Source organism: Haematobia irritans, chromosome 1 (assembly GCF_050003625.1).
Source record: "Haematobia irritans isolate KBUSLIRL chromosome 1, ASM5000362v1, whole genome shotgun sequence".
In the NCBI taxonomy this organism is placed as follows: domain Eukaryota; kingdom Metazoa; phylum Arthropoda; class Insecta; order Diptera; family Muscidae; genus Haematobia; species Haematobia irritans.
This window is the reverse complement of record NC_134397.1, coordinates 194481368-194499887: the sequence shown is the minus strand read 5'-3', so window position 1 is coordinate 194499887 and position 18520 is coordinate 194481368. Positions and strand designations below refer to the sequence as shown.

Genomic DNA, 18520 nt, shown 5'->3' with positions numbered 1-18520 from the left:
TACACCCTACAAACAATATTTCAAATACCGCAATACCGAGTTTTGATATATGACACTATATAGGGCCCAAGAAGAATGGAAGTAACTTCAGGTGCCGCACAATGCTCAATCCTCGAACCAAATCTCTGGAATGCAATATACGACGAAATACTAAAGATAGCCATGACGGACGATACATTCCCCGTTGAATAGGCCGATTATATAGTCGTTGTGATAAAAGCGAGGAACACTGAAGTGGTTCATCGGTAATGAAAAATCTGCTATAATAACGTTCCGACTGCGCAGACTAATGTCAAACATAGGGAGACCCCTTCCAGGCAGAAGAAGTATACTCTTGGATATGACTAACAGTATACTGGATGTAGGATCTGAGCGTCGACCCTACAGAGGCTAACTAGAGCATAAAAGCTGCTTTCAGTATAGATAACTCTTTCAGTATCTGAGGATTGCTTCAGCATACCGGAAGCTATCAAAGGAAGTCGCGTTAACAATTATAAGAACATCGCAACGGACCATCAGGCGATTGAGCGGCAACAAGGAGCGACAAACTTGCTACCGAATAACCAACAAGGGGCCAGAGATGAAGGAGCGAGACATAGGACAGATGGACACACCGACTTATAACCGGCATACAATTATGGCGAGAGAGAAGACATGGAGAGGTGACGTATTACATGACTCAGATGCTCTCTGGTCACGGTTATTTTCGAAAGTATCTGCATCGTATGGGGAATTGCAGCTCAGAAAATTTTATTGACCAAGAAGAAGGGGTCATAGATGATGCCGAGCTTACATTATTTCGCTGTAGCCGGTGCAAAGCGCTTGAAGTTGAAATTGGACATGTCTCTCCGAAATATATAATTCGCAAGTGAGAGGAACCGGGAGGTTATAAGGTGTTTTGTAGAAAACGTTCTACGCAAGATAAAGCTTTAGCCTGGATGCGGACTAAAAGGAGATGTCACGGACCACGTGGGGTCTACCTAGGAGTAATCCTAAAGCGGTTCCAACATGGTAATCATAACCCAAGGGAAGAGGGATAAGTTGCTAGCCGGTATCGCCGATTGTGATGGAGTCCGGCACACGGGTGGACACACTGGTGGGTGCATAAAGCAATTGCCTACCTTATCCGTACAGAACAAAATAAATTCAATTAAATTATGAAATTAGATTAAATTGAATTTATTACAAAAAATCGTAGAAAAATACTTACTCGCTCTTATCCTTATGCTCAACTTTTGGTATATTAAATGCTGTAAATTCTAAACGTACACGTTCTAAATGTTGAGCATCTTGCATACCATAAATGAAATATCTGCAAACATTAAATTTGACATTTGTTAATTACACATTTTTAATACAATAATTTTGGAAAATTCCTATTCTTTCTCTGATGTTGCTACTTACCTACAAACAGTTTTTGGTATATAGGGATAAGGATAATTGGGCGAGAGAACAAACCCTGTTGATTCCTTTTTCGATAATATCTTTTGATCACATTCGGAGCCACGTATGTGTATGCCATCATTTTCTCCTTTTATTTTGTGTGATTGAAAATATTTTTATTTTCAAAAATTGTTTGAGCGATGAAGAGTTGTTGCATTTCAATGGAGGGGGGAATATTGTTGTATAGAGCAGTAGTTGTTTTTAGTGGGGTTTTATGTGCAGTTTTCAATGTTTCAGGATAGAGATTTTTTGTGTAGTTGTCATAGGAATAGAATAGATTTTTATTAAGAAGAAATTTCAATAGATCAGATTTTATGACTTCGTAATAGGTTTCGTGTACATTTAACCAATTAACATAAATTTAAATAATGATGAGTTTAAATAATGAATATATATATTATGAATAAGTTTGAATATCGATTATGTATATATTTATATAATATAGAGGTCAACAAGAAATCGCTGGCATAACTTTTTTAATGAAATTGTAATTTTCGTTGGACTTTCGTTCTTCTTTCCAAGTAATTATGATTCGATGGTAAGGAAATTTTCCACAAAATGTGAATAGGTTCAGATTGCAAAGGTTCTACATTTCTATTTCGTAATAATTATTATGAACATTTAAATATTGAGATAAAGATAGAAGCATCAGTACCAGTCCTGTGATTGGTCCGATAGTGGCAATTTCCACCGTAAATTTTGAACTCTCCGTTCTTAATCCACGAAATCTGTGGTATTGAAGTACAATCATGGTTGACACTCTAGCCAAAAATAATCTACCAAAATTTGAAGAAAATAACTATCAAACAACAAAATCATATTTTGCAAAATTTTATTTCTATCGTAAATTTTGTCAAAATTTTATTTGTATAGACAATTTTGTCAAAATTTTATTTCTATAGAAAATTTTGTCAAAATTTTATTTCTATATAGGAAATTTAATCAAAATTTTATTTCTATAGAAAATTTTGTCAAAATTTTATTTCTATATGGGAAATTTAATCAAAATTTTATTTCTATTGAAAATTTTGTCAAAATTTTATTTCTATAGAAAATTTGTCAAAATTAAAATTTCTTATCGTTATAGAAAAAGTAAAAATTTCATTTCTATAGAAAATTTTTCTAAATTTTATTTCTATAGAAAATTTTGTCAAAATTTTAGTGCTATAGAAAATTTTGAAGAAAATTTTGTCAAAATATTATTTCTATAGAATGTTTTGTTAAAATTTTATTTCTATCGAAATTTTTGTAACAATTTTATTGCTATAGAAAATTTTGTTAAAATTTTATTTCTATAGAAGATTTTGTCAAAATTTTATTGCTATAGAAGATTTTGTCAAAATTTTATTGCTTTAGAAATTTTTGTAAAAAATTTATTTCTATTATATTTCATGTTAGCCTGATACCGAAACAGGTAATTAACGTCCAAATTCATTATATCTAATTTTACAATTATTAATCGAGCTTTATGGACAGATTTAGATTAAGGAACATGATTAATAAAGTCATTGAAAAGAAAACGCCAGATACAAATCTATATACGCCTGGACTGTACATGTTTCGATTCGGGCGAATGAATCTTTCCACAGCCTTTAGTATAGATCTGGCTGGGAGAGATAACTCAATTTTGGGCTCTTTATGCTAACTTCTTATGGAGAAAACATTTGGGAATTTTCCTCTTACAAATTGAATCATTTTTTCTCCCACTGTACATCATCTTTTCTTATAACTACAAGTCCCTTAATCTTATTTTTATTTCGTTTTGTTACACAGTAATGCAACAACACGAAATTTATTTTTAGAAATCTTAATGGTCAATGGATCCCCAGATAAACATCCACCTCCTAATATAATAGAGCATAGATGGGATTGTACTTGCTGTTTGGTAGATTGGTAGAATTCTGGATGTTTTGATAGATTTTGCAAAATATTCCTCTCCACCTAAGAGGTACTTCACAAATTTTCTCTAGAAATAAAATGTTGACAAATTTTTTAAACAAAATTTTCTATAATAATAAACTGATGACAAAATTTTCTACAGGAATAACATTTTGACATAATTTTCTATAGTAACAAAATTTTGACAAAATTTTCTATAGAAATAAAATGTTGAAAAAAAATTTCTAATCCTCTCCACCAAAAGTTTCTATAGAAATAATTTTTGAAAATTTTTTCTATAGAAACAAAACTTTGCCAAAATTTTCTAAAGAAAAAAATTTTGACAACATTTTCTATAGAAATCAAATTTGGACAAAATTTTCTATAGAAATCAAATTTGGACAAAATTTTCTATAGAAATAAAATTTTGACAAAATTTTCTATAGAAATAAAATTAAAAAAAAAAAATTAAAAATTTTTAAAAATAAAATTTTAACAAAAATTCTATAGAAATAAAATTTTGACAAAATTTTTTATAGAAATAAATTTTTGAAAAAATTTTCTATAGAAAGAAAATTTTGCCAAAATTTTCTAAAGAAAAAAATTTTGACAAAATTTCCTATAGAAATCAACATTTCATAAAATTTTCTATAGAAATAAAATTTTAACAAAATCTTCTATAGAAATAAAATTTTGACAAAATCTTCTATAGAAATAAAATTTTGACAAAATTTTCTATAGAAATAAAATTTTGGCAAAATTTGTCAAAATTGTATTTCTATAGAAAATTTTGTAAAAATTTTATTTCTATAGAAAATTTTGTCAAAATTTTATTTCTATAGAAAATTTTGTCAAAATTTTATTTCTATAGAAAATTTTGTCAAAATTTTATTTCTACAGAAAATTTGTCAAAATTAAAATTTCTTATCGTTATAGAAAAAGTAAAAATTTCATTTCTATAGAAAAATGTTCTAAATTTTATTCCTATAGAAAATGTTGTCAACATTTTATTGCTATAGAAAATTTTGTCAAAATTTTATTTCTATAGGATGTTTTGTTAAAATTTTATTTCTATCGAAATTTTTGTAAAAATTTGATTGCTATAGAAAATTTTGTTAAAATGTTATTTCTATAGAAGATTTTGTCAAAATTTTATTGCTATAGGAAATTTTGTCAAAATTTTATTGCTATAGAAATTTTTGTGAAAAATTTTTTTATAGAAATACATTTTTGAAAAAATTTTCTATAGAAACAAAATTTTGCCAAAATTTTCTAAAGAAAAAAATTTTGACAAAATTTTCTATAGAAATCAAAATTTGACAAAATTTTCTATAGAAATAAAATTTTAACAAAATCTTCTGTAGAAATAAAATTTTGACAAAATAAAATTTAAAATTTTTATTGCTATAGAAAATTTTGTTAAAATTTTATTTCTATAAAAGATTTTGTCAAAATTTTATTGCTATAGAAAATTTTGTCAACATTTTATTGCTATAGAAATTTTTGTGAAAAAATTTTTTTATAGAAATAAATTTTTGAAAAAATTTTCTATAGAAATAAAATTTTAACAAAATCTTCTATAGAAATAAAATTTTGACAAAATCTTCTATAGAAATAAAATTTTGACAAAAATTTTCCTTAGAAATAAAATTTGGACAAAATTTTCTATAAAAAATCAAATTTTGACAAAATTTTCTATAGAAATAAGGTTTTGACAAAATTTCCTACAACAAAATTGACAAAATTTCCTACAGAAACAAATTTTGACAAAATTTTCTATTGGAATAAATTTTTGTATAGCAATCAAAATCAGCAAAATACGATTTTTATTATTTGATAGTTGTTTGGAAACATTTTCTTCAAATTTTGGTAAATTATTTTGCATCGAGTGGCAACCGTGGTCCCGTCACCAGGTATGTATGAACGAAAATTTACTTCTAAATGCTCAAGTAATAAAATTGGGTGATCGATCAATATGGAGGTAAATTTTCATAGTCAATAGTTGAGAAAAATGTCTTAGTCAAGCTGAGTAAAACTGCACTGAAAAAACAGTGAACCCACCAGGAAAGAAAATTTTAGTTAGTTTTAGAAAAAATATATTAATTTTAGAAAATTTTAACTAAACTGTAATAGAAACGCGGATTTCACGCCGATTTAACAAAACTAAGTAAATAATTTTCGATAAATTCAAGAAAATTTATTAGACATAATTAATTTTTTTTCACTTGTTAAAGAAAATTTCGAAGTTTGAAGAAAAAAATTGTAGTTAAAAATTGCAAAAATGTCTTTAGTACCATACGAAGTTCATGATGGGCAAATTACTGGTAAATTTTACAAATTTTAAGGAATTCTGAACTGAAATTCTGAATTCTGAAATTCTGGGAGACCCGAATTTAGTTAATCTTTATACTTCATTTGTGTATAATTTTTTTCCTCTATTTCAGTTTTATTAACTAACGTACGCAAAAAAATATTAACGTCATGGAAACTTTATTAAAACGTAATAATTCCATGAACTAAAATAGAATTAAATCAGCTTTAGTGAAATATAAAAGAGGGTTCACTTTTTTTTTGAGTGTATAAAGTAGATCTTGGGACCCCAAAATAAAATCCTTTATCCGTTGCTAGTTCCATGTATGTCGTGGAATGTCTTCTTTTTATACCCTAAACCACATAGTGGTCAGGGTATAATAAGTTTGATCGGCCAAAAAATGTGCCTACCAGAAATATTGATTTTAGACCCCATAAAATATATACCGATCGACTCAGAATCATCTCCCGAGTCGATCTAGCGCTTGGTGTCCGCCTGTCCATGTATTTGTTGTTCACAGGATTCTGGTCGCAATTATTAACCGATTTTGATGAAATTTGGTACAGGGAGTTTTTTGGGCACAAGGACGAAAGCTATTGAATTTGGAAGAAATCGGATCAAATTTAGATATAGCTCCCATATATATGTATCGCCCGATTTCAACAAATGGGGTCACGTTGCGCGTTTGTTTTCAAACGGATCGTCACCAAATTTGGCAAAAGGTAATCTTTTCCATCGCTCTTCAAGTCTGCAAAATTTTATCCAAATCGGTTCAGATTTAGATATAGCTCTCATATATATGTATCACCCGATTTTCCCAAATTTGGCCACAAAACCTTTATTTATCAACCGATCTTACTCAAAGTTGGCTAAATATAATCTTCTATAGCACTAACTATATGTGCAAAAAATCATCGAAATCGGTTCAGATGTAGCTATAGCTCCCATATATATGTACCGCCCGATTTGTCTAAATTTGGCCATAAAACCCTTATTTATCAACCGATCTTACCCAAATATGGCTAAATGTAGTCTTCTATAGCACTAACTATATGTGCAAAAAATCATCGAAATCGGTTCAGATTTAGATATAGCTCCCATATATATGTATAGCCCGATTATCCCAAATTTGGCCATAGAACCCTTATTTATTAACCGATCTTACTAAAAGTTGGCTAGATCCAGTCCTCTATAGTACTAACTATATGTGCAAAATTTCATCGAAATCGGTTCAGATGTAGATATAGCTCCCATATATGTATCACCCGATTTTGAAAAATTCGCCCCTAATAACCTTATGTTTGACCATACAGGCCTCATTTCTTAACTGATCTTGCTCAAAACTTGCACAAGGTAACCTTTTGTGGTATTAATCAAACCCGCAAAATATTATGCAAATTGGTTCAGATTTAGATATAGCTTTCATATATATGCATCGCTCGATTTTCCCAAATTTGGCCATAGTACTCTTATTTATTAACCAATGTTACTCAAATTTCAAATTTTGATGTACTAGCCAGCCGATCGTACTTATACGAACTTGTAGCTCTTTCATAAGAATATTGCTCGATTTTTACAAATTTGTATTTATTACACACACTAATTTAACGATTTTCTCTTTTTTAATAATGGGCTCAATATTAGTGGCATACTAACTCCGTAGGCGCAATATCAACACATCCAGTGTTGCTAGAAGTAGGGGAAATTCTCTATATGTAGGGGTTTTCTAATATTTAGCGTCTTGTAGGGACGTAGGGCCACAATGTAGGACATTTTCCCTCAACACAATTTGTAATAATTTTTACATTGTGGTGGCTCTAGAGGAGGAAATTAGAAGCCGGCAAGGCTTGATCTTTAACAATGTGTGGTAAACTTTATTCCTGTAGAGAATTTTGTCAACATTTTATTTCTATAGAACATTTTGTCAAAATTGTATTTCTATAGAAATTTTTTTTTTCAAAATATTATTTCTACAAAACATTTTCTCAAAATTTTATTTCTATAGAATTTATTGTCAAAATTTTATTTCTATAGAAAAATTTCTCACAAAAATTTGTGTATAGAAACTTTTTCCAAAATTTTATTTTTATAGAGATTTAACAAAAAAGATTACTAATTTGGGTAGAATTGTACAAACTGTGGCAACCGTGGTGGTAATACAAATTTATATTCTAAGTTATATACGTTGCATATTCATGTTTTAAGATAATAAAGTACTTAGAACCATTTTGGTTTTGTAAAATTTTTTAAATTTAACGAAAAATGTAGCAGGGAAAATTGTTTGGGAATGTATGGGAAAGTAGGGAACTTTTTTGTCCTTGTAGGGTAAACCGAACATTTTCCGTGGCAACATTAACTATGAGCTATAGTCAGATTGACACAAAGCACCCATAGACATGTACCCCTTAATTTTCTTAAATATGCAACTGCGGTTTATCTCCCAGACCTATATGTTACCCCACAAATGCTTATGATTACTAATTCTGTAATGGTGGTTTAGGGTATGATATAGTCGGCCCCGCCCGACTTTCTACTTTACTTAATAATGTAAAAACAACAAACAATTTCATCTGAACCTTAGTTGTAATAGATTTATTACATTGAAGCAATTAAAAAAAAAACCCCGAAATTTATGGAAATATCTTACCATATCCCCAACTAAAATATTTCATACCAACCCACCCAAAAAATATCCGTAATTTGTGGAAAATTTCTCAATATTGGCAACACTGTTTACAAATTTATTTCGTTTCCAAAATTTTAATAACACATTTCGTCGATGTAACGAAGTTTTTCCTGCCAGTGTTCTCAGAAAAATATATTTTTTGTGTTTCATCAGTGTTTTTTAAATTAAATATTTAAATTTCCTTAACCTTTTGTCAAAATATTTTGAATTTTATATTTTAATTTAAGTATACATCAACATTTCAATTCATAAATAAATTATGCCAATTTCTATTTGTTGACCTGTGTATAATAGATATGGAAATTGATATGAATGCATCAAAATTCCTCGCTCGAAGGTAGTAGTGGTGGGTTCATTGTGAACTCAATCATAACAAACACATACAGAAAGCTATAAAATGCAAATCAAAATTTTTTTTCCAACAGGAGCTGAAAACTCAAAAAATCACAATTAAAAATCTTTATACAATGTTGGTTATATGTACATAGTTTTAGCAAAAACCCATATAGTGGTGATTCAAATGAGAAAACTATATTATATAATGGAATAAAAAAAAAAACATAATATGGTTTATATCATGCAGTCGAGGTCATGCGAATGTTGTTATAGTGTAATAAAACATAATTAAAATTTAAATATAATTTAAATTATCACGTTAGTATGCATTGTAAGGTATATCAATATTTAAAAAAAAGTGTTATATAATTGATTGCCTAATTGTTAATTGCCTATTGTTTGCCTATTTCTAATTGGCCTATTGTTAAAATTAGGTATGTTAGTGTGATCTTTTAAAATAATAATGTTGATTATTATCAATTATCAGTGTGCTAAAAGTCAACGTCGTGATTAATTCGCATTCGAGCAGTTTCACGTACATCAAAGAATCTCCCATACTGAAAAAAATATTGTCGTAAGACCAAAGATTTCATGTCCTTAAAAAACGAATGCGAATTTTGCCTAGCATAGAAGACGCATTTCTCTGATATAACAGGTTGGCTGATAAGTCCCCGGTCTAACAAAGAAAAATACATTTTTTTTGTCAAAATTCGTTTTTATTATTCAACATAGTTCCCTTCAAGAGCGATACAACGATTATAACGACCTTCCAATTTTTTGATACCATTTGGTAGTACTCCTTCGGTTTTGTCTCAAAATACACGGATGAAAAAGACTGTTTTTCAAATGTTTGGCTATAAACATTATATGTTTGGAACACAAATTTTTAAACACAATATTTTTGAGTGCAAGCATATAATGTTCATAAACTAGCATAACATGTTTGGGACATATATGTTAATATGTTAGAACATATTATGTTTGGGACATAAAATGTTTGTAAATATAATATGCTTGGATGCAAACATATATTAATTTAGAAATAGCCTATAAACATATATGTGTTTAGTAGCTTGGAGCGCTATTTAACAGGGAGCGATATTGAATTAAGTTGGTGGTTGTTGCTTGTTATTACAAAATTAACATTTTATTTTTCCTACTTCTTTGAACACACACTGTGGAACAGGGTATTATAAGTTAGTGCATATGTTTGCAACACCCAGAAGGAGACGAGATAGACACATGGTGTCTTTGGCAAAAATGCTCAGGGTGGGCTCTTGAGTCGATATAGCGATGTCCGTCTGTCCGTGAACACATTTTAGGTCGCAGTTTTAGTCCAATCGACTTCAAATTTGGCACAAGTATATGTTTTGGCTCAGAATAGATCCCTATTGATTTTGAAAGAAATCGGTTCAGATTTAGATATAGCTCCCATATATATATTTCGCCCGATATGGACTTATATGGCCCCAGAAGACAGAGTTTTAACCTAATTTGCTTAAAATTTTGCACAAGAAGAACAATTAGTACTGTAGTCAAATTTTATTGAAATCGGTTCAGATTTAGATATAGCTCCCATATATATCTTTCGCCCGATATGGACTAATACGGTCCCAGAAGCCAGAGTTTTACCCAAATTTGGTTGAAATTTTGCACAGGGAGTAGAATTAGCATTGTAGCTATGTGTGCCAAATTTGGTTGAAATCAGTTCAGATTTAGATATAGCTCCCATATATAGCTTTCGGCCGATTTACACTCATTTGACCATAGAGACCAATTTTTTGCTCCGATTTAGTTGAAATTTTGCACAGGGAGTAGAATTAGCATTGTAGCTATGCGTGCCAAATTTGGTTGAAATCGGTTCAGATTTAGATATAGCTCCCATATATATCTTTCGCCCGATTTACACTCATATGACCACAGAGGCCAATTTTTTACTCCGATTTAGTTGAAATTTTGTACAGGGAGTAGAATAAGCATTGTTGCTATGCGTGCCAAATTTGGTTGAAATCGGTTCAGATTTAGATATAGCTCCCATATATATGTTTTTCTGATTTCGACAAAAATGGTCAAAATACCAACATTTTCCTTGTAAAATCGCCACTGCTTAGTCGAAAAGTTGTAAAAATGACTCTAATTTTCCTAAACTTCTAATACATGTATATCGAGCGATAAATCATAAATAAACTTTTTCGAAGTTTCCTTAAAATTGCTTCAGATTTAAACGTTTCCCATATTTTTTTACTAAAATTGTGTTCCACCCTAGTGCATTTAAATTTTGAGTCTATAGATTTTGTAGAAGTCTATCAAATTCTGTTCAGATCGAGTGATATTTAAATGTATGTATTTGGGACAAACCTTTCTATATAGCCCCCAACATATTTGACGGATGTGATATGGTATCGAAAATTTAGATCTACAAAGTGGTGCAGGGTATAATATAGTCGGCCCCGCCCCACTTTAGACTTTTCTTACTTGTTTCTTCTTCATATGGGGCCGTTTTGCCTCGATTTCGACCTTCAAACGCTCCAATAACGCCATATAATAGTCACTGTTGATGGTTTTTCCCTTCTCAAGATAATCGATAAAAATTATTCCATGCGCATCCCAAAAAACAAAGGCCATTACTTTGCCAGCGGACTTTTGAGTCTTTCCACGCTTCGGAGACGGTTCTCCAGTCGCTGTCCACTCAGCCGACTGTCGATTGGACTCAGGAGTGTAGTGATGGAGCCATGTTTCATCCATTGTCACATATCGAGGGAAAAACTCGGGTGTATTACGAGTTAACAGCTGCAAACACCGCTCAGAATCATCAACACGTTGTTGTTTTTGGTCAAATGTGAGCTCGCGCGGTACCCATTTTGCACAGAGCTTCCGCATATTCAAATATTGATGAATGATATGACCAACATGTTCCTTTGATATATTTAAGGCCTCTGCTATATCGATCAACTTCATTTTACGGTCATTCAAAATCATTTTGTGGATTTTTTTGACGTTTTCGTCGGTAACCACCTGTTTCGGGCGTCTACTGCGTTCACCGTCCTCCGTGCTCATTTGAATTTTTCATACCAATCAATTATTGTTGATTTCCCTGGGACAGAGTCCGGAAACTCATTATCAAGCCAAGTTTTTGCGTCCACCGTATTTTTTCCCTTCAGAAAACAGTATTTTATCAAAACACGAAATTCCTTTTCTTCCATTTTTTTTTCACAATAACAAAAGTTGCTTCACAAAAGACGCTCTATCTCACAAACTAATTAACGTACAGACGTCAAAATTTGACACGAATTATTTGAAGGTTGCTACTATATAAAAATAACATGCATTTAATACTAGCGACGCCATATATGTGTCAGACCGGGGACTTATCAGCCAACCTGTTAAAGATGTTTCCCTTTCCCCAAAAGTCGATAAACTTTTCAATGAAGTCGTTTTGTCCTTATAATTAAGTGATTCGACCTAAAAATGGGTATCATAACATGAAAGAAAGTATTTTTGGACTAAGGTCAACTTGACTTTAATAATTCAGAAAAATTCTTTAAAATTAATGAAATTGTCTTTAAATTTGTTTGCCTTTTTGTATCTTGACTACAAAGCAAAAAAGTGTTCAAAACTTTATTTTAAAGACGTTTTTGACTTGAAACATAGCGAGTCTGAATTTGAAAATTTATGTTGTTGTTAACACGTTTGTATAGGACGTTGATAGCATACAAAGAAAACAAGTTGAAAACACGAAAAATTAAAATTTGCTTGCTAGAATCAAGTACGCAAAACCTAAAATTAAAAAGAATTGCGTCTTAAAAGTATCCTTACTTGAATTCTCCGCTTCTTTGGCTCGGAATCAATACCAAAATCATTAGGGTAAAGACGAAATCTTTGGAACCGGGCATGTTTTGTTTTCAGTGCATGTTCTGATTTACGAATTCGCGAAACCCAAAAATTTTTATTGTAGATAACTCGTAAATAGCTTTTCGGAAAAGTTTTTTTTCTAATAAAATTACTTGTTTGCAAGAATGGACTATTAAAATTTCGTTTTTCGTGTCAGTGTGTTTCGGAATCAGGGATTTTTCTCAAAAATTTTAGGGATTTTATCATATTTTTATTTTCACGTCCCCTGCATTTTTTTTTATAATCACAAAAACTAGTCTTAGTACAATTGGGTTTATTTAGAGAGGAATATAAAAAATATATAAAACGAAATAATTAAAATAATTTTGTTAAAAATTTTCAATTATTTTTTTTCTTGTATTCTGATATTGATATTTCTTCTATTAAGCGATATTTCGATGATCTAGTAGACTAACCAGCAAAAAATTTTGGAAGTTCTTCCAAAGACACAACTTTAAAAGCACTTTCAGCAGACGCACTCCCAATGATGTTCTTTATTTTAGCTACCCAGGATGTTCTTTTAGTTCAATTTTTTATAACTAGGATTTTTCATACTTTTAATGGATAATTTTAATTTTTTTTGTTTCAAATGGTACAAATCATTTAAATTTTGTCGACAAAAATGCTAAATCCAATCTGAAAAAATTGTGAATTTTTGAAAATATTTGAGATCAAACGTTTCCATTAAAAATTATAAAAAATTATAAAAATTATTTATTTGACACAATATCACAGAATTTTTTAATCTACATCCAAAACATTGAATTCGGATCACACCTAAAGAAGTGATGCAAATTCAGTGCAACGGCTGTTGAAATGGAGAACTTCCGTCCTATGTCAAGCCCATGTTAAATTCATTGCTTCTGCGTCAATTTTGCACCACTTCCGGGTTAATTATGGTAAGATCGAATCAAAAAAGCTCCAAAAAATCTAAAGAAGAAATTTTCCTATTTTCTGCGTACAAATTAATCAACACAAAAATTTCAATTAAAAATGTAATTGAATTTCAATACATTTTTAAATTAACAAATCTTCAAATCTATTATTGAATTAATTAATAATTAACTTTAATAATGTCACTGGTGATTTTTAATGTTAAGTTCGTGATGGAAGCGTTTTCACAATTAAAAATTACAATAGTACAGTGAAACTTCTTAAAAACCATGTCATTAAATTTTGTCCACAATTGGGAGGTGTCCACTTATGAGAGGTTAATTTTAATATCTCACCAAATGTGAGATGTTTTTACTTTTTAGAATATTCAGATTTGAGAAGTTTCACTGTATTTAAATAAAATATATTGAAAGTGATCAACTAATTGAATTGTGATACATGCATGAAAATGATGATTTAGAAAAATGATAACATGTGTAAAAGTAATCAATAAAAATAGTATTGACATCACTGTTCTGAAAAGTGATGCCAAAATCATAACAATTAGAATAGTGATAGTAACGATTATTAAGTCTATATAAAATTACTTACGTATAAAATCTAATTTAACAAAACTTTCACTAAATTCATAAATTCCTTTAAAACCTCGATTTTGGGTATTTGCAGTACGCGATAATGTAAAAAAATGAACAAAGAGGCTCGATTCGCTCGAATATAAAACTAAATTTCTTTGTTGTCCGCAATATGTACCAATTAATGCTGATGAATTGTCGGGACCATCGTAAACTTTAACATAATCGAATGGGCAGCTGAATAATTGTAAAAAAAAAAGATTTTTGATAGAATTTAGAAAATTGCAAAAAGAATAATCAAAAATAAAAAAAAATATTTTTGTAATAATTGTTTTTTTTCTTCTATTTAGACAAATATAAACAAAAGCTTTTAGCCTTAAAGTGTGCTTTAAGAAACTATAAATAAGTATCATGGACATACTCTAAGGTAGCTTTTGTTAGCAATATGAATTAATGCAAGCAATATTTTAAAATGTGCAATACACTGGAAAAATGTTATAGTTACTATAAAGATTTCTCAAAAATATCAAAAACTATTTTTCTCTGAAAAGAACATTTTTTAATTATCTTTCTTGACATTTTGGTAGAAAATTTATTAAGGAGACTCTATTGTGAATTTGTTAACTAGGACACTAGGGCCCCTACAGTAAGAGGTGTTAGTGTTGAGCTAGCAGAATCCCCCAGAAACAAATCAGTGGATTGAACCATCTCGTTGAATAGTTATAGGCAGGATATCAATGGAATGGAATTTTAGTGACTCACCATTGAGTCGTATAATACGGTTGAAGTTGATTTTTGAGAGTGCCTAAGTGCGAATAAGAGTTGAAAACACTTCGGGAATAATGTTTTTAGATATAGGGATAGGGTTTACTTGCCAAGAAAGGCAAGTCAACCCGATCATTGAATATGAGTCGACATATTTGGCGACTGAAATCAGCGGCTCGACTCGGCGGCTTCATTGTCTGCCTACGATTGGCCACCAGAACTCAAACACCGCCGATGGTAATGGTGTGGGCCGTCGTAAAACCTTCTCCCATTCATCGATCGTAGGGTCAAAATAAATGCGGAATGTTATCGGGAAGATTTTCTAAAGAATGGATGGAAGCCCTAGACAGACAAACATTTTGGCCACGGATCATGGACATTCCAACAGGACTCAGCACCGTCACACTCAGCACGCGTCAACCAAGAATGACTTGAACAGGAGGATCCTCGCTTCATTTCTACCGCATAATGGCCACCAAAGTCTCCGGACATCTATCACGGTTGCCACTCGAGAAATTTAGATCAAATTTTACCAAAAAACTAACAAACAAAAATATTGTCAAAATTTTGTTTCTATAGAAAAAAATGTTCAATATTTTATTTCTATAGAAACTTTTGTTTCAATAGAAAATTTTGTCAATTTTTTTTTTTTATTTATTTATTTCAATAGAAAATTTTGTCAAAATTTTATTTCTATAGAAAATTTTATGAAAATTTTATTTTTATATTAAATTTTGTCAAAATTTTATTTCTATAGAAAATTTTGTAAACATTTTATTTCGTTGTCTTCGATTTCAGTTTAAAACCATGCATTGACTAAAATACAAGTGTAGCTTAACCAACAGAGGAAAAGTATGCTTGTCAAATTTATTTGGGCAAAGCCCTATAGACTGCAAGATGGTTGGATGTACAGCTGTTTCGGGTTGAGTGAATTACCCGAATTTATAATTAGTTGATTGGTCGAATATGATAATTGGTTGATAGTTTTGCTGCAAGTAGAGGATGCTGATGAGGAATGTGGTAATTCCGACACAGCTGTACATCCAACCATCTTGCAGTCTATAGGGTTTTGTCCAAATAAATTTGACAAACATTATTTTCCTCTGTTGGTTAAGCTACACTTGTATTTTAGTCAATATATGGTTTTAAGCTGAAATCGAAGACAACAATAATTATTGAAGAGAAACCAACAATAACAATCAAAACGAAAATTTTATTTCTATAGAAAATTTTGTCAAAATTTTATTTCTAAAGAAAATTTTGTCAAAATTGTATTTCTATAGGAAATTTTATTTCTATAGAAAATTTTATTTCTATAGAAAATTTTGTCAAAATTTTATTTCTATAGAAAATTTTGTCAAAATTTTATTTCTATAGAAAATTTTGTCAAAATTTTATTGGCATAGAAAATTTTCTCAAAACTTTATTTCTATAGAAAATTTTGTCAAAATTTTATTTCTGTAGAAAATTTTGTCAAAATTTTATTTCTCTAGAAAATTTTGTCAAAATTTTATTTCTCTAGAAAATTTTGTGAAAATTTGATTTTTATAGAAAATTTTGTCAAAATTTGATTTTTATAGAAAAATTTGTCAAAATGTGACTTTTATAGAAAATTTTGTCAAAATGTGATTTTTATAGAAAATTTTGTTAAAATTTTATTTCTATAGAAAATATTGCCAAAATTTTATTTCTATAGAACATTTTGTCAAAATTGTATTTCTATAGAAAATTTTGTCAAAATTTTATTACTATATAAAATTTTGTCAAAATTTTATTTCAATATAAAATTTTGTCAAAATTTTATTTCAATAGAAAATTTGATCAAAATTTTATTTCTATAGAAAATTTTGTCAAAATTTTATTTCTATAGAAAATTTTGTCAACATTTTATTTCTATAGAAAATTTTGCCAAACTTTTATTTCTATAGAAAGTTTTGCCAAATTTTTTTTCTATAGAAAATTTTGTCAAATTTTTTTTTCTATAGAAAATTTTGTCAAAGTTTTTTCTTTAGAAAATTTTGTCAAAATTTTATTTCTATAGAAAATTTTGTCAAAATGTTGTTTCTTTAGAATTTTTTTTCAAAATTTTATGTCTTTAGAAATGTTTTTCAAAATTTAATTTCTTTAGAAAATCTTGTTAATTTTTTTCTTTTGTCAAAATCTTATTCCTATAGAAAATTTTGTCAAAATTTTATTTCTATAGAAAATTTTTTTATTTTTTTTTTTGAAAATTTTGTCAAAATTTTATTTCTATAGAAAATTTCCTCAAAATTTTATTTCTATTTATATTTTGTCAAAATTTTATTTCTATAGAAAATGTTGTCAAAATGTTATTTCTATGGAAAATTTTGTTATTTTTTTGTTAGAAAATTTTGTCAAAATTTTATTTCTATAGAAAATTTCTTCAAAATTTTATTTTTATAGAAAATTTTCTCAAAATTTTATTTCTATAGAAAATTTTGTCAAAATTTTATTTGTATAGAATATTTCGTCAAAATTTTATTTCTATAACAAATTTTTCATAATTTTATTTCTATAAAAAATTTTGTCAAAATTTTATTTCTATAAAAAATTTTGTCAAAATTTTATTTCTATAAAAAATTTTGTCAAAATTTTATTTCCGTAGAAAATTTTGTCAAAATTTTATTTCTATAGAAAATTTGGCAAAATTTTGTTTCTATAGAAAATTTTGTCAAAGTTTTTTTCTTTAGAAAATATTGTAAATTTTTTTTATAGAAAATTTTCTCAACATTTTATTTCTATTTTTTTATTTTTTTTTTTTAAATTTCATTTCTATAGAAAATTTTGTCAAAATTTTATTAGTATAGAAAATTTTCTCAAAATGTGATTTTTATAGAAAATTTTGTCAAAATTTTATTTCTGTGGCAAATTTTGTGAAAATTTTATTTCTCTAGAAAATTTTGTCAAAATGTGATTTTTATAGAAAATTTTATCAAAATGTGATTTTTATAGAAAATTTTGTTAAAATTTTATTTCTATAGAAAATATTGTCAAAATTCTGTTTCTATAGAAAATTTTGTCAAAATTTTATTTCTATAGAAAATTTTGTCAAAATTTTATTTCTATAGAAAACTTTGTCAACATTTTATTTCTATAGAAAATTTTATTTCTATACAAAACTTTGTCAATATTTTATTTCTATAGAAAATTTTGTCAAAATTTTATTACTATAGAAAATTTTGTCAAAATTTTATTTCTATAGAAAATTTTGTCAAAATTTTATTACTATAGAAAATTTTGTCAAAATTTTATTTCTATAGAAAATGTTGTCAAAATTTTATTTCTATAGGAAATTTTTTGTCAAAATTTGATTTCTATAGAAAATTTTGTCAAAATTTGATTTCTATAGAAAATTTTGTCAAAATTTGATTTCTATAGAATATTTTGTCAAAATTTTATTTCTATAGAAAATTTTGTCAGTTTTTTCCTTAGAAAATTTTCTCAAAATTGTATTTCTATAGGAAATTTTGTCAAAATTTGATTTCTATAGAAAATTTTGTCAAAATTTGATTTCTATAGAAAATTTTGTCAATATTTTATTACTATAGAAAATTTTGTCAAAATTTTATTTCTATAGAAAATTTTGTCAAAATTTTATTACTAGAAAATTTTGTCAAAATTTTATTTCTATAGAAAATGTTGTCAAAATTTGATTTCTATAGGAAATTTTTTGTCAAAATTTGATTTCTATAGAAAATTTTGTCAAAATTTGATTTCTATAGA

The 18520-nt window shown here is 28.3% G+C and overlaps 1 protein-coding gene across 9 annotated transcripts in view; it reads right to left on the bottom strand.

Moving 5' to 3' along the window:
- LOC142222327 (CUB and sushi domain-containing protein 3) overlaps positions 1-18520 on the bottom strand; it is an 839952-nt gene that overhangs the window by 141313 nt on the left and 680119 nt on the right. For all 9 annotated transcript variants that reach the window (XR_012718306.1, XR_012718304.1, XR_012718305.1 and 6 more), the window contains 3 exons: positions 14031-14248; positions 1405-1531; positions 1211-1312 (listed from right to left, as the gene is read on the bottom strand). Coding sequence is in view for 6 of the 9 variants with exons in the window: in XM_075292417.1 (XP_075148532.1) it covers positions 1211-1312; positions 1405-1531; positions 14031-14248 (447 nt within the window). In the remaining 3 variants the exon portion in view is untranslated. The remainder of the gene's footprint in view (positions 1-1210; positions 1313-1404; positions 1532-14030; positions 14249-18520) is intronic.